Source organism: Aptenodytes patagonicus, chromosome 2 (genome assembly GCF_965638725.1).
Source record: "Aptenodytes patagonicus chromosome 2, bAptPat1.pri.cur, whole genome shotgun sequence".
Classification (NCBI taxonomy): Eukaryota; Metazoa; Chordata; class Aves; order Sphenisciformes; family Spheniscidae; genus Aptenodytes; species Aptenodytes patagonicus.
Window position 1 is genome coordinate 58,668,245 of NC_134950.1, and position 17,548 is coordinate 58,685,792.

The 17,548-nt window shown below is 44.1% G+C and overlaps 1 protein-coding gene across 1 annotated transcript in view; it reads right to left on the reverse strand.

Annotated features, from left to right (window-relative positions):
- Positions 1–16,455, reverse strand: part of PIEZO2 (piezo type mechanosensitive ion channel component 2) — a 324,199-nt gene extending 307,744 nt beyond the window's left edge. Inside the window, exon 1 of the mRNA XM_076329988.1 lies at positions 16,392–16,455. Within this exon, the coding sequence (XP_076186103.1) occupies positions 16,392–16,455 (64 nt within the window). The remainder of the gene's footprint in view (positions 1–16,391) is intronic.
- Between the last annotated feature and the right edge of the window lie 1,093 nt (positions 16,456–17,548).

Here is a 17,548-nt window from a genome sequence, read left to right on the forward strand (position 1 = left end):
TATTCCATTATTACTGCACAAAAGATGTAACTGGACTTCCCTCTGCAAAGTTTTGTTCTCTATAAAAGAAACAGTGCAATCACCATCCCAGCCAATAAACTCGGCAGTTTATCCGTAATGTTTCCACAAGCACTGTAAGAAAAACAAACAAACCAAAAACCCTTCTGAAATATTTTAACAGACAAAATCATTCACAAGTTGATAAGAGAAAGATCTTTGGAAAGAAATACACTCTCCTCTCCACGTTAATTCTCATGTACATTTTTAGCAGACACTAGAAGACCGGGCAGACACGACACTCGCTGACACTGAGCACCGGTGAAAGATGAAGTAGGCATCTGACCAAGCGCATGGTTATTTTCTGCCTGTGCTACGCTGACGTTGACCCTCAACCCAGCAGATGTTTTCAACAGTGCCGGTCATGTTCTGAACCATGCAAACCGCCTTCACACCTTTCCAGATTTAACCACAGCAAATTCCTCTCTCTCACATCATTGTGAACATATTTATTCTCCTTACAATTTTTATTAGCTTGTTTCATCTCATTGTAGCCAGCTAGCTCTTTCACAGGGACTTTGGATTTGCTAACACATCCACGCACAGAGACCCTCTGAGTGTTACATCCTTCTATTTCTACTTCCTAGGATGCCAGCAAAAAATGTGATGCGTATCATAGTACTCAGTCTTAGTCGTGGGTCTTACAGGTATCTAATGAATAGCATACCTTAATTAAATTGTTAACTTGATATCATGTTTCATACTCACACCTAATTCATACAATTACGTTTTCTCAGATGATTCTTCTTTTGGTCCTAACCCCAATTTCAGATTTGTCAGGGTACATTAAAAGTAACTACTTTCAAGTTACCAGAACTCCATCACGTAGCTAGGAAACACGTTTGGGACTAAGCCTGACTTTTTTCCCTGCCTGTTAAATGATTACAAAGGATTCTGATTTCTCTTATAGGAGCATCATTTAAATTATTAGGATGCAATTGCTTGATATCACCACTTTCAGTAATTCTGACTCAAAGAAACCAGTCCTATTGCATCTTTGCTATAATTATTTTTAAATTATAAGACAGTTCAGGTAGCACTACCCATTCTATATTTGACTAACGTTATTTCCAAAAAAAGAAGACAGATGGTTATTGTGAGATGCTGACCACTCAAAACTCACAAGAAATCAATGCAAGATACAAAGATTCAAATACTACAAGGTCAAGGCCATCATAACACTTTTTATTACATTACCTCTACCTTATTAGTAATTGATCTTTTAGAAGTGATCTAAATATATAATGAGCTTAATTATACTATAATACAAAACTGACAGACAGGGAGCTGGGGCGAACTGCAATGAAAGACGCAATCTTCACATGGTTACCAACAAAAACACATAAAGGAAAGTGCAAAGGAGGATATTAAATGATGGAGGCAATTTGCTTGTGTTTTTGTTCAGAACTCTCAACCTCCCTGAGGGCCCTGAATCTGTTATTCTAGATACAACCAGACAGGAACAGCTGAAAAAATAAAAAAGAAGGCGGCAAAAAGGCTAGCAGCAAAGGCTACTCTGCCAGCCTAAGGAATCTTTTTTCCTTGTTCGTGAGGAGAGACGATGATGTTACAGCCTGTGGCAGTAGTCTTTGAAGGGCAATGTTTTCTACCAGGACTTTGATAAAAACCAACATGAAACAAACAACTTCACTCTAATGTGCTAACAACAGCTCTGTGAACAACACCGATAGTATCGTCTCCTGTAGTTTTGATTAACCACTTCGTGAAAGACACTTTCCTTCTCTTGCACCCAAGACTGCGTTCCTAATATCTCTTTCCCCGCTGTTTGTGCACACCCATGACATCATTCATTTATTGACATCATTTGTGGTCTTACACTAACCACAGACAGCTACTGCTGACTTTGAGGCTGAACCTCAGATATTTCTTATTTTAAGTATAAGAAACAGTCTAATTAGATACAAACATACCTCAGGAATGAAGGGAATGACAAGGTGATGATTAGTTATCTCGAGTTACATAACACAGCAACAACAGCAGTTTCTTTCTAATTTTGTTTTTACATCTTCCTCCGATTTACTCAACTTTGTTAAGATGAGATGGCGTGTCATATGTTATCTAATTCATGGAATGAAGACACTGGCCTTTCTGAGTAACCTTCTGGCACTGGCAGCACTTGTTCTTGGACAATTGCCTAGGGAATCATTACTTTTTTTTTTTAAAAAAAAGCCATTTGTATTACGCATTAAATAATCTGTCGACCCGAAAGGTGATGTTTTAAAATCAATTAAGCAACCAATGTGCACCAATCCTGGCTACCAACATCAACATGTCGAAGACTAAAACTGTATCAACCCTAGTAAAAAAATGTTACTAACAGAAGTAATTACCTGAGCACATTTTAAACGCACCACCTCAAGAAAAAAAAAAAAAAGGTGTTATATGTGAAAATAACATATGTTTACCTTGATTTACCTTACTACCTTTAGTAGTAATACAAGTTTGTAAAATGCTAGTCTGCAGCATGCTCCTTCTCCCCACCTATGCAAGATTTGACTCACTCCTTATGCACAGACGTGGGATGCAAACAGGAAACTTGTCAGGTCTGATTTGCAAAAAGGATGGGTATCCCCAGGCAAGCATGATTCAGTACATTACACCGAGTCTGGTAACTCTGAGAGTCAGGCAGGCGCATCTTCTTTAGCTCTTTTTCTACTCCACATGCTAGGAGAGGTACACACACTACTTGCTAGAATATCAGAACATTTTGGTTATACAATCTTTATGAAACTCTAAAGCTGCCAATATTTCTAGACCACTTTTTAAAACGCACATTATCTTGACGTTTCCCAGTACATATAAATACACCTTTTAAATGTTTTCTATTTAGAAAAGAAGGTGGTCTCACAATAAAACACCAGTTTGAGCAATGGATTAAATAGGTTGCCAAATCAGGCAACCAGACGAAAAGAATAATTGAGTGTGATGCTTCTGCAATGATATGCTCAGATGACATAGTACGTATTTTATTTGTGGTGTTGCATGGGGAATGATGTTAATCTTGCAAAGAAGGGAAGGAGCAACAGATTGCAGACAGTGAAAAATGCAAATGCTAAGCTACAGGAAAACATGAGGACATTTCCCACAATTACAACAGTTAACAGCATAAATAGACCTCAGAAAAGTCATCTGGGTGGCTACAAGCATACTACATCAGTTACTGTTTTCCATGTTGAAATCATCTGTTACCTAAGGGCAGACATGTACAGAACAGAAGAAAAAACAGTAGTCGTGTGTAACTTCTGATATCAATAACTTGCCTTTTATCAAATGAAGGCTAGCTACGCTACACACAATGAACATTTCAACTTTTCATATGGTTAAACTGCAATTTCTCCCGTGCTTCTTGTAGGAGGAAGGAGGTTAGGGAAGAGAATTTCCGATATAAAGAGGGCTGACCCTCTAAAGGCAGCTCAGTTACCTAAACAACACAGTCAAAGAAATACATAAATCTTGCAGTTTTCAGGCAAAAATTTGGAAACAATGCATTCTGCTGGATCTATAAAACCCAGTACAACAGATTCTGTGAACAACTAGCACCAAGTGTTTCATATATCCAAAACACAAGCCAGCTTTCCAAATACTTGTTTCAAAATTGCAACCCAACAGTAAAATAACTACTGCTAAAAGTAATCTGTCAATACTACATGAGATGGAGGTCATCTAGGAGAAAAGAATGCAATACAGAAACATTCAGAACTTATTTTTTCCTGTGGTTTTAAAACAAATTAGCTGTCAGTGATTTGCAGAATAACAAGAAATACTGACTAATTAAAAATATTCAACTATGTGAGCATGATTGCTGGGAAAATAATGCCAATAATTTACTGGCTAGTTAGCCCCTTAGAGAATGCCAGCATTGGACAGTTCTTGAAATTGAGAAGAAATGGTGTAGGTCTTATATTAATTCATCATTCCATTCATTGCAAGTCAGTGACAGATGACTGTGCCAATGTTACAGAATAACATTCATTAATAATCAGCACTTCCAGCTGAGAAACACAAGTTTGACCTTTCTGAGCCGTTGGATGCATGCTGTATGTGTTAAGACACAGCGAATCAGAACATGCCCTCCAGATACTGGCTGTGGCTATACGTCTTTTTTTAATTTATTTATTTTTAAAACCAAGAATGGAAAATTGGACTCTCTGAGATTTGAAGTACCAGTGAGTTTAGAGAAAGACTGAAGAAACAATTCCTCACAGCAGGATTTCCAAGACTCGCTGCTATACAGCTTAGAACCAAAACCGAAAAGCCATAACCAGGACATCTTGAAGAACGTACTTAGGCATCTACTTTCATGTGAGGAGAGAAGAGTGTAGGATTTACTGTAAAGACTAAATACTTTGGTCCTTAAACCAAAAACGAGACAGAAGAATTCCTACAAGTTCTGCCTGGGTACCAATGCTGACTGTTCAGATATAATATCCAACATCAATGTATTTTTACTTACGATCCTTTGATCACAGTTTAGAAGTTCTGGGTTTCTTTTTTTCTTTTAAGGAACAACAAAAATGATCAATGTCTACTTTCTGATTCTCACACTCAAACAGGGTGAAAAAGTTTTCGATCAGATCTCCCTTGTGGCATTCAATGAAAGCTACGGGTCTGTACCAACAGCAGCATAGCCAAGGGAAGTGATTATTCCCTTTTACTCAGCCCTCATTAAACCACACCTGGAGTACCACATGCAATTTTGCCCCCCCCCTCAGGACAAGAAATATGTTGATAAACTTTAACAAGTCCAGGGGAGGGCCCCCAAGACAGTCGGAGCTGGAGCTTAAAGCCCCATGAGGAGAGGCTGCAGGACCAGGGCTCGTTCAGCCCCAAGATGAGACAGCTTCAGGGGCACCTCACAGTAGCCCCCTGACACCTAAGGGGAGGTTATAGAAAAGACATAGCCAGGCTCTTTACAAAGGTGCGTAATGAGAGACAAAGGCCACAAACTGAATTCCAGAGGATATAAGGGGGTAAGGAAAAAAAAAACAATCACTGTGAGGCTAACTAAGCACTTAGGAGGTTGTAGACCTCCACTCTCACAGACTTTCAAAACCCCACAGGAAAAAGCCCTGAGCAATCATGTTTAAATTCAGTGTTGCATTGAGCAGGAGATTGGAGAAGAGACCTCCTGAGGCACCTTCCAGCCTGGGATGCCGTGAAGAGGGAAACAGAGACAGACCAAAGCCCATCCTGTAATCACCCCAGAAACCTTGCAGGGGAGCGGCCAACCTCAACTGCTTCAAAAGAATGTGTGAGAAACCCAAACTGAGTAACTATGGAATTACTCGCCCCACGGGAGAACGTTATTATTTCTCCTCAAAACAGATGCTGGTTTCAGTGACTTAGCTATCTCATGCTTTTTGGGTTTTTTTAACCAACTGCTACATTCTTATTTCAGTGTATTTCAACAACGACTAACATTCATTAATTATGCAGGCAGGATACTCTGGTAATGAGACTTTCTTGTTCCTTCCAGTTTGCAATATTGTGTAGAGTTGGAACAATCGTACTACTTTTCCATTTCAAGGGCAACAGGAAAACAGCTTCCTCCACAGGGGGAAGAAACAAATGGAATTCCCCCAAATACAGTAACAGTAAATACAGGCAGGAAATAATCTGATATCCTTCTTCTACAATTCCAGCAATTCCAACTGCTTCATCCTCCAGGGCACACTAATGACCATTTGGGACCTTCTGCCATTTCCTTACTATTGCCAGTATAGCTCACCACCGAGCAGCCAAGTTGCAGGAAACAAGATTTGCTTATTACCTCTTTTCAGCATTTTAATGTCGACTTCTCTACAGGAAGACGTAAACTGTTCAATGATTAGGTCAACCCTCATCTCTAGACCCTGAAAATAGCACCGTGGGGTTGTCCAACACCCCTCAGTATGTCTGCATGCTACGATAAAAATGTAAATGTCAGGAGTGGCTTACTGAGGCTGCCAGAAGTTGACAGTGCCACGTCATGACCAATGACACGTAAGGAAGACTTCCGAACATGACTCCACCCAACAGAAATGACAGGCTCCTCCCCGGGAGGAGCAAGACGGGAAATGCATTTTTATAGTAATATGGACACATACATTATTGCCCAACAAAGATCAAAGGTACCAACGTACCATATGGTAAGAAGTGCATGAAAGCTTAGGAAAAGAAAGATGTGTCACATTAGGCAAGAAGGAGAAGCTCCTTTATCATAGAAGGAAATCATAGAGAGTTCTCCTAATCAGCAAATGTATGAAAACGGTTAATACAACATCTTTAAAACCATAGGAGAGGCTTTTGTTCTGTTCTGTTAGAAGAAGAGACCTGATGAGACTTCAGAAGAGAACAACCAACGAGGTCAGAGAAAACGCGACATCAAAGTCTGCATACAGGTTTATAAGAAGAAACATAGTGAAAAGCATGAACTATGGAGATTACAGCCCTTCCAGTTGAAACATATTTTCACAAAGAGACAAACAAACACAGTACCACACTGGGTTTTTTTTTGCTCAATTATACACTGAAATGATGGAAGAAAGTGCTAAACTTGACTATCTTTACCAGAAGCTTTGTTTTTAAGAACAGAGTAATGGCATTTTATCCAAAGCTTTTTTTTTTTTAAAAAAAAAGCTGTTTATTGATTTCCTTTCAATTTAGACAAAATAAGCTATGGAAATGGTATTCATTATTTACATAGCACTATACTGCAAATATACATGTCTAGCATTTAGCTAACAAATAAGAGACACAGGTCATGCTTCACAGATCTTTGTCCTCTAAATTAAACAGTAATTTGACATGTGTTAAATGTCTAGAGAAGAAAGAAAGAAGACGAAGAATCAAAAGATCACGCAGCTTCTCTGGCTGGTGGCACATGTATCACAACAGAATTTCTTTGACCCACAGCACTACAACCTGAAGCAAGCAATTTTATAATCTAGCACTTAGACAAGGTATAAATATTTCTCTATGAATTTCTACCCAGAAACATACAATTATTGCCGTCAAAGAAAACGCTGATGTTATCAATGACTCATGCAAAGATGTAGAAAGTAATTATAATTCCATGCTTGCAACTGAAAGTGTGCTCTTTCTAAAAAGATGCCCTGCAATACACGTCCCAGAAAGTAATCTGGTCTCTGACAAAATTTCAAAGGTTAAAACACATACTTTCTTTTCATCTTCTAGAAGTGGATGTAAGTATGTATCTTTGTCAAAAAAATGCAGCATTATTAAGGAACGTAATAGGACAGGTCTTTAAAATTCTAAGCAGTGAGCAAAGGACCCATGAATTGAAACACGTTTTAGCAATCCCATTACAGCTATGAATACTGCCTAACAATACTCTCATAGAAGTAGGCCAACAAAGTGACAACACGAGCTAATATTTATTTATGGCAGCAAAAGTTTTCTACATAAATCAGGATTTGTGGAGACAAATTTCCCTCACTTGCCTTTGGCTTATGAATTAATCTATTCTCAGTGACCAGGAAACTGCTCTTCTGAAAGGTGCCGTCAAAAGCCACAAGTATAACAAGGGAAGAAAAACACAACACAAACAGGTGCAGCCACTACGCAAACATTTTGCATGTTCCAGACATTTTCCAATATATGAGCACGTATTAAAACGAAATTCAGAGTAAATGTCACTGTACTTGCTTGCTAGAGGTTAGCAGGTGATTTTCTAGACAAGCAAATCAACAATATCAGTGATACGTAATGCTATAATCAGCATCACGTTTTACAGTTGGAGGTTTATCAATTTGGAGAAAGACTTACTTTCAGATTACAAGGCAGGGGGGTGCACTGGCTATCCAGTACGTTTCACCGACCATTCCTTTCTGAGCCTTTGCAACCTCAATCTGCATTTAACAAAAGCTAAACTGAAGTTAAAGGCTAAACAAATACTTGCAACTTGGAATACGTGACTGCTAGCAAGAGGACTTACAAAATTCCTCAAATTACCCAAGAGCTAACTTCTCTAATAGCATGTCTGTTACCAAAAAACTTCAGCATACAGTTTACTGAACGGTATTAGCATGACTAGGGAAAAGACAGCACTTGTTTAGCGTCTCTTCACCCATGCAGGGTTTGCGTATCCTTCAGCACAGTGAGAATCCAGAATACACCCCCTTATCTGTTAACAAAATAATTTTTAGTCTCCCATGCGACTTCTGAACAAGGGGCAGAATTGACCCTCACTCTAATACCACTTAAATACTTCAGTTTTAAGTTATGGTTCTGTCAAGCCACATTAACAAATTAGTGTCTTGGAAACAGTAGACAGAGTATGTAATGTCTGCAGTCCTGTGCTTTATAATATTTTGCCAAAAAGGGAGTGATTAGTGTATCACTCACAAACACACAGACTCACTTCTTGTAAGTTTTACTTCATTTCCAAAAGAGCTTCCAAACTGAAGACTACATGAATGAGCTCAGAGAAGTGCTACGCTGCACTCTCTAATGATTCAAATTGTAAAAGCATAGTGTCCTAAAACTCTTTATTTATGGGGAAGGTGGATTTACATAATCCTCATCCCTTTCTCTTCAGAACTGGACAATTGATAGGAAACTCAGAGCTGTTAATTTCTACAGTTAATCTTAACGGTTGATTTTATGCCTTGCAAATGTTATTCTAAAGTGTTAGAGTAAATAGAACACTAGACTGTTGTTGATTTAAGTGATTATACATACTTTTTCCCATCCAAAAGTTTATTTACTAAGGCAACAAACTGAAAACGAATTAAAGAGTACTCCTTTTTATTCACAGAGGAGTTCACCCACGGAATTCATTGCTACAGGATATTATCAAAGCTAACACCACAGCTCGGAATTAAAGATATAAAAGAAATTAAGATAGAGAATAGCAACCTTAATGTGACATTCAGGTTTTACAACAGCCTACTCGAGACGGGAAATGGACAGGTAAGACTCTCAGGAGAAGAGGAGAAGTGCATTAATTCAACCACATCCTGAAAGTAATGCATCAAAGGATACGCTTCTAACAAACACACCAAAATAAAGATATTATATCAATCAACTTGCAGACTTTTTTTTTTAAATATTCAAAATCTTAAGCTGGTTTATCTGACAAAATAACCCCCAGCATACCAGTTTCTCTCGGTACAAGAATCAGAGGACTCCATCACTCATATTCCTGCCAGCAACACCTGCACTTTTTCTGAAAACTTCTTACCTGCATGCTGCCAGCTTCTGACATGCTTAGACTCAGAGATCTGTCAAGATGACAGCACAAAGAGCTGTGACCATCAGAAAAGTAATGTTTCAGAAAACTATTTTACCCTAGAAAAAATATCTGGATTGATTTAGTTACAAATATTGACCAATCTGCTGCAGCATGGGAGGAAAAAAAAAAGACACAAAACCAAAGCATTTTACTAGCTTAGCCAGTCATACTTAGAGTATCTTTAGAACTGCCCAAAGATATTACAAAGGCTTGTACAATCTCCTTGACTACACAGACTTCTTCACTAATTAGCACTTGCTAACATCATTCTTCAAGATAGAAAGCTAACAGCCTGTTTCAAATAGCCTGTTTCTTTGAATGCTGCAGTCCAAGAGGAGAAAGTAGTTACTGATGTTCTTCAAGTGAAAGGTTATCCTCAAAATAAGTCACTTCAGCTTCACAAAGGCTATTGTTTCGATGTGAAAAGAGAAAGAGAAAAGAGATGGAGAGAAGAGAAGCTGCAGTGCAAACACCCAGCAAGCTTTACAAGCATGTGAAAAAGGTTTTACTGTTATGAAGGAGTGCATCACTTGAAGTCCCTCTCAGACATAATCCATTTAATGATATACCCTTCCAAGAGTCTTTTTAGCAGCGCCAGCCATTCTGAAGTTGGTCTGCTTTTGCCAGCCTTTGCAACTCGCTACTCCAACAAACATGCTGGTAAAGCTGCACTACAAAATTATTTTAGTCCTTCAGCAGTTAAAACTGTTGCAATCCATCCCCCCAGCCTGTTGTCTTACAATTTTTGTCTCCCACATTTTTGGACTTTTAGCAAATTACCTGAAATGGAAGAGCACCGTGGTTACACATGTACAAGTGCAATAACAGCACCATTCTCTTCCTTGACCTCCCTCAGAAATATCCCCAAAACGACGAGTTATCTGTTCCCAAACACATGCAGTTCTGTCATTTCATTCTATGATCTGCCTGCTCTGATTAAAGAAACAGATATGGCTCAGTGTTGTACCTGCAGTTTAAAAGACAAGAGAGGGAATTCCACGCGTGACACAACTTGCAACTGATACTCACGAGCTCCACCGCTACCAGTAAAGGATTCAAATGCTTTCCAGTTCCTACAAGTCACCAGGCAAGTTGTTTGCTTTCTCCAGGTAACTCTCTCCAAACCAGCTGCCTCCCACTGATTTCCATTCCCAAGTTCAATACTGTCTGCAGAACAAGTTAGCTACCAGGCAAGCCCCAAGCCTTGCAAATTTATAGGTTCTGGTTTTATCTCATCTTAACCATTAAGTGGATTCAAACCACTTAACAGAACCGTTAGGATAAATAAGTAGAGGTGGTAAGAACTTAAGGAGAGACATTTTATTCTCATTTTTTGTGGGATGCATCTTTAAATACAATTTCCCAGCCTGCGTGCTAGGGGGAAGCAGATGCAGTCAACCTGAGACGGCTGTTACAGAAGAGAGCGAGCACCGTGCTTGTGGGCGACTGCTGCCTCGCCACTCTCCCCAAAACACTTTTCTCTGGATCTTAATTGACCTAAGATGGAAGCCGCAGAGATTCAAATGACGTTTGCTTTTTGTGCACAAGAAAATCTAACTCTGTGCCTACAAGCCTGGAAAATGCTGCTGCTGCAAGGCTGTATATATTTCTTCCCCTTGACACCTTTCACCTGCTCCCATTGAACAAGGCAAATAGCAAAACTTCCTTTAATAAAAGAAGCCAGATAAATTTCTAAAACATTTTAAGAGGGGAAGGAAACCTAACAGCCATTTTAGGATCTCTTGTGCAAACTGGCATCTAAGGTTTTGGGTTTTTTTCAGCATGCTACCCATGCAGGGGTTCCTAAACTTTTTGTTGCTGCGACTAACATTTTTATGAGTGTTCTGGGACAACAACGGGGTTTTAAATGTAACGGGAAGTCTATGTGAATGTCTCTCATGCTGTTCCCTATCATTCTTCTCAGTACATCATAATAAATATTCCCCAGTGCCACTATAATGACAAAAAAAAACCCCACCATCAGTTTGATCGTTCTTTGCCTTTTTTTTTCAGTAACTGGCCAATTTTAAAGCATAACAAGCAGCGCTCTCGCTAACTATGTGAAGTTCACTTCAACTTTAAAAACTATGTCAGCATTTTTAAATATGTACGTATACACACATATTCATATCTATATACTGTCATACACGTCACTGCGCAAATTACCCTCTAGTCTGAATGGTCCTGCATCACAAATTGCTTTGTCATCACCTTGACTTAACATCACCTGTACAGATTGGCACATAAAAATCATTCAGTCTCCTGAAAACTGCAACACAAAGTCACACTGTACCATCATTTTTAAACAGCCACCTCCAGTGAAATCAACGACAAGCACCCAAAAAATAATAATCCAAGCATGGCATGGTTCACTGCCTCCACAGACTTGCCTTAACGTTACAGAGTTGTCCAACTTATTCCATCTATAGAAAATGTGGATAGTAATAATTCAAAGCATCAAAACATATAGGGAGGTATGGATTCTGAAATACTCTCTAAACCACATAATTTTAACAGTATTTTAGTACCTGCTAATGTAGCAATGCAGATATTTCCCCCCCAAAGTTTTCATCAATACTTGTTAATTTGGGGATAAAAGTCAAAGAGCACCCAAGCATGCTGGAATCTACCTTTTCCCTCCAAGGCAGAACAAGGTCCTCAGTCCTGCTGAGGCACTTCCAACAATTGAATATAAGTGTTTTTAGAAATACTGTGTATGCTTTAAAAAATACTCTCTGTAACACATCGTTTATATCCTGAAAAGATGATCATTCTGATTCATTCAATATCATTCTGATGAATCACGGTCACTGAAAGGAGAAATAAAAGCAATTCCCGCTATTTACCAGGAGTTCAAAGATTTGGCTTGAAGAAACAAGTGAAAACTTCCAACTAATATCTGAACTCTGTCGCCTACAAAAACTCCGAAGTATTTTCTTTTTACCTGCCATCACTTACCAAACACTGATACCTGTGCTCACCTCCTCAAAAAACCCCAACTTTCTAGAAGCTCCTACAATTCTTACTTCATCTGGGTCAAAATTCAAAAGTTCAGAAAGCAAGTGCAACTTCTGGGAAGCGCTTGGGCCAGGCAGCTAGCTCACCGAAGCCGATTTGCTGATAACACGCAAGCCAGCAGCATCAGTCAAAAATCAGAGAAAGCTGTTCTCGCCAAGCATTTGTTTTCCCAGCACCCTATTTGAAAATAGTAATATTTTGCTTAAAAGAAAACTAATGAATTGTGTGTGAAGTAAAACAATTGGAAGCAGAATAATTAAAAATTGTTATCAAGTGATGTAAACGGCAACTTTGTGGTTCAAGTCTTTATAAACCAAAGAAAGCAATTAGCAAAAGATTGTTCTGATGCCTCACTTCGGAGAGAGACAAATCACGTTTTGCATGTTTCAAGTTCATATGAGTAACAAAAAAAGACAGGTTTATGCCAAGGCTCAAGCTTTAAAAAACAAAACACAAAAAGCCCACTTCCCACCACCAGTACCAAAAGCTCCCTCTCCCCCATTTTATTATTTGCTTTTTCAGCATTGTACTACTACGATACCGGAAAATATCACATTGCACTAATCTCACCAAAAAAAAAGAAAAAAACAACAACAGATCCAGCTTTGTCTTATTACAGAACACAGTACTTTAGTTGCAAGGAAGTTTCACGTTACTGTGAGTTATCGTTTAAGCTCTAGGTTTGCATCAGACTTTATCGGTTCGCATAAGATTTTATCGTGAAAATAACATGATGGTGGATCAACTGTGAAGTCATAAGCCTACAATCAGCTTTTCAATCTCCCGAGTCTTTCATTTTGCACGTTAAATTTCCTGTCTTCAGTAGACACTCAAGACGCGTCATTCTTGAGCTTTAAATGGATACATCTAGTCCTACGTGCACAAGATTGCACTCTTTAGTGCTACAGATCTGATCCTAAAAAATCCTTATAATGAATTGTGTTTTCTCAATTACGTGGTATTAATCAATGCTTGGAAAAGTATTTCATACCAGCAGAGATAACTAGTGTTAGTATTTAGTTTTGCTTACTTTTAAAATAAAGTATTTCAAGTATTCAGGATTTAAAGCCTTAACCATTTTTAAAGTATTTAAAGAATCATCTTTTGGCTTAGCAGATGTGTTATTTTTAACAAGTTTGCCACAGCTGCTATTGCCCTCCACATACCTCGCCAGGGCTTTCCAACCTTGTTACTTTCTACTCTTAGAAACAGAAAAGCAAATGATACCACGATAAGAAACTACAGTAATCTATCATTTTAAAATCACACGCGCATGGATTCTAAACCAAAAGAACAACTCTGTATTTCCACCCTTTTGGCACAGCCAGACACAGTTACTGCCCAAACAGGGGTAGGAGACACAAGGCATCACTCTGCGCAGTGAGTCCTCGCGGCAGCTTTTCGGCAGCAGATGTAACCTCACCGTAAGTCATACAAAAAACCACCACTCTGATACATGAACTCTAAAAAGCCTTTTTCCAGAAGCCCATGAAACACCTCCTCGATGGAGGAGGAGAGCAGTGGCTCAGGGATAACTCAGGTGCAGACGCAAGAAAAGTGGAGAAGTGAAGCAGGCTGAACTAGGTTTCACCCTAGAGAGGACTCCACTAACAGCTTGTAAAGGGGAAAAGAATAACACCTACAGACACAGTAAATTAAGGTCAGAGAAAAGCTGTTTGTCCCATTTACTGATTCCTCTCTCAAATCCAACTGAACAAGATCACTAGGTCCAAACCCAAAAGCTCCTCAGTGGGACTTCTTTATCATACTCAAGACAGGAAGTCCCTCCTTCAGGTTTTATATTTCAATTAATCTTCTTCAGATGAGTAAGATTTGTGACCATAAGCAATTCATGACAACATCAGTTCTCATCTGTGGAGGCATTACTGCAATGCGAAAGTACCTCTGCATTACTAAATATCAGGAATCAGGACAGCAAAACAATTTTATCTGAACTTGTTTTGGTACAGAAAGTGTTTGGCAACAACCAGAGTGAGCACCTGAAAGAACAATACCTCCACTATTCTACTATCACAGCTAGATGCGTTACTAGGAGTAGTATAAACAAATTCCACCTGAATACAACTTATCTTCTAGAATCTTTCCTTCTCCCCACGTGTCTTTCCAGCAAATTCATCCTCATCCATAATCCAACCATCTTTCATAAGATTAAAGAAAATCTGGACGGGGCCCAACAGGTTCCAAACAGGGGGTGCCCTATGCCCAACCCTGCCACTGACAGACCTGCCTGGTGCCACCACCCCCTGGCCTCGAGGGCAACCCGCTGCCTGCCCCATCCACCACCACCCAGCTCCTCCACACACAGCGCTCCCGCACGCCGGCCACCAAGGCACTGACACCCAGTCGTACAGGGACGGCCTCAAAGCAGGTGGGGGCCCCTCACCTGCTGCTGCGGGCGTGGGGAACTGCGGCCTCCCCCGCCCCAGCGGTGGCCACCAAGCGCAGGGCTGGGTACCTGCAGGGGGGCCACGGGCTTTGGAAAGGGCGGGAAGCGGGTGCTGGTGGCGGGCTGGAAAGCTGCCTCCATCTCACCCTTCGTACAACCCCGCTAACAGCACCCGCCACACCGCCTCAAGCAAAGCGATGGCGAAAAAAGTGCATTTTCACTCCCAGTCCATGAAAGCAAGAGGGGCTGCACACCACGAGGCATCAGGGAGCCACTCGGGCCCCGCACGCCTCCGGCGGGGCTGAAGATGGGGCCCGCGTCCTCCTTCCCGGAGGAGAAGTCGGAGGCAGTGGAGGGCACCTGGAGCGAGCGCAGGCGGCACCTCCCGGGCGGGGTGGAGGGAAGATGCCGAGATCGGGAGGCGCTGGCCGGGCCACCGCGGGGCTTGTCAAGGGCAAAGCCCCGGGCAGACTGCGCGTTTCGGGGGCCGCGGGGCAGCCCGGTCCCGGGAGGCCGGCGAGGCCGCAGGGAGAGCTCCACCCCCGAGGGCGGGAGGCGGCCCCCGCGGCCCCCGCGTTGCGCGCACGCCTCCGCGCCGCTCTGCGCGGCCGGGAAGGGGCTGGCGGCGGCCGGGACCAGCCCGGGAGCCCCGCGGCGGCCGCGCAAGGTACGGCCGGCACCGCTCCGCCGCCCGCGGAGGATGCGCGGCGCGGGGCTGACGGCCGAGGGGTTTCTTTCCGCGCCGCGCGGGAGGCGGGCGCCATCCCCGGCCCCGCTTTCCCTCCTCCCGCCCCGCAGCCCCCCCCAGCCCCGGCAGGCACCAGCCCCAGCCGCGGCCGCCCGGGCGAGCCGCCCTCCGCAACCACGGCTTTCGAGGCGAGCCCGTCGTCCTACCGATCTAACGAGTAATCGCTGCTTATTCAGAGTTTTATTTTCAAATTGTGCGGAGGGCATGGATTGATATTAACGTATTCCCCCACGGCTGGACACCGCAGTGCTCCATCCAAAAATAATTCGTTTCTTGGATGGCTGCCTGCTAAGTAACGCGATTTAATAAACTGAAATTTCTCTCTCTCAAAGTAAGAAAAATCTCCCTCCTGATAACCTCCGTAAATTAGAGAATTGCTCCTTCCGAAACACGCTCACTCCCCGCTTTTACAAAGTACCCCCGAAACCCTGACCAGGCGGGTGAACCAGAATGCCTGGAGGGCGACCACTGAATCCTCCTCTCTCACGCCTTCCCCGAGGACGCGGGGCGACGCGGGGCACAGGAGCCAGCGGCGATTTTTCCGAGCGAAGAGCCGCGGAGCCCCGCACGCCGCTGCGCGCCGCGCAGCCGGTGCTGCGGCAGTGAGCAGAGCCCCGCCACACGTGCGGGCCCCGCACCCCGGGCGGACAGCAACAGAGAATTAATAATAATAATAATAATAACAACAACAACAACCACCACCACCACCACCACAAATATGTAAGAAATAACGGGTGAGCTGCGAAGTTTAAAGTTTCTTGGGAAAATAGCGGAATGTGGGAGCAGCCGCGAGGAAGGAGAGCGGAGCATCCCCCAAGCCGCCGGCCCGGCGGGCAGCGAGGACGGTCCCGCGGCCCCGGGACGCGCACCCGCCCGGCGACCCACCGACGGACGGAGGGACGTACCGGCAGTCAGGCACACGGGCAGGAGCAGCCGGAAGGTGAGCCCGCACACCACCTCGGTGGCCATCGCGGCGGGGAGGGGGTCGCGGCCGGCCGGCCGGAGAGCCGTCCCTCTCTGCGCGCCACCGCCGCTCCTAGGTCCGCCCGTGCGCGGAGCTGCCGCGGCGGCGGAGCATCGCCCGTCCCCTCCTCGCCTCGCCTCGCCTCAGCCGCGCCGCCTCACGCCTCCCGCCGCATCCCGGCGGCAGCCCATGCAACCAGCGCCGCGCCGCACCCCCGGCCCGGGGCACGCACACGCCCGCCCCCTCGGGGCTCTCCCCCCCCGCCCCGCCAGCCCGCCCGCCCGCCCTCCCTCCTGCCCTCCGCCGGCAGCGCGGCAGCGCGGAGCGGCCCCCTCGCCCGCCGCCCCGACGGCGCGGGCCCAGCCGGCGGCACCCCAGGGCGCGCCCCGCGCCGCGCGCCGCGCAATGAAACTTCCCCGCGCCCCGCCCCGACGGGGCCGGGCCGCGCCGCGCCGCGAGGGGGGCGGGCGCGCGCTGCCTGCCCCTGCCCCTGCCCTGCCCCTACTCCTGCCCCTACTCCTGCCCCTGCCCTGCCCCTACTCCTGCCCTTGCCCTGCCCCTGCCCTGCCCCTACTCCTGCCCCTACTCCTGCCCCTGCCCCTGCCCCGCCCCTACTCCTGCCCCTACTCCTCGCCCTGCCCCTACTCCTGCCCCCGCCCTGCCCCTACTCCTGCCCCCGCCCTGCCCCTACTCCTGCCCCTGCCCTGCCCCTACTCCTGCCCTTGCCCTGCCCCTACTCCTGCCGCTGCCCCCGCCCTGCCCCTACTCCTGCCCCTACTCCTGCCTCTGCCCCTGCCCCTACTCCTGCCTCTGCCCCTACTCCTGCCCCCGCCCCGCCGCTCGGCAGCGGTCGCTGCCTGCGCGCCCCCTCCGCGACGCGGGGACCGTCCTGCCACCGCGCTGCCACCCCCCAGCTGGCCCCTATTCTGCGCTTAAAACTTTACGGTTTTCCTTGACGCTTCTTTTTGTGTTGGTTTGTGGGTTTGTTTTTGTTTTTTTTACTGGAGTATTTTTTTTACTTGATTTTTTTTTATTTTTCACTTAAATTTTTGTTGGTTTGGTTTTTTTTCTTGAGTGGGGGAGCAGTTTTCTACATTT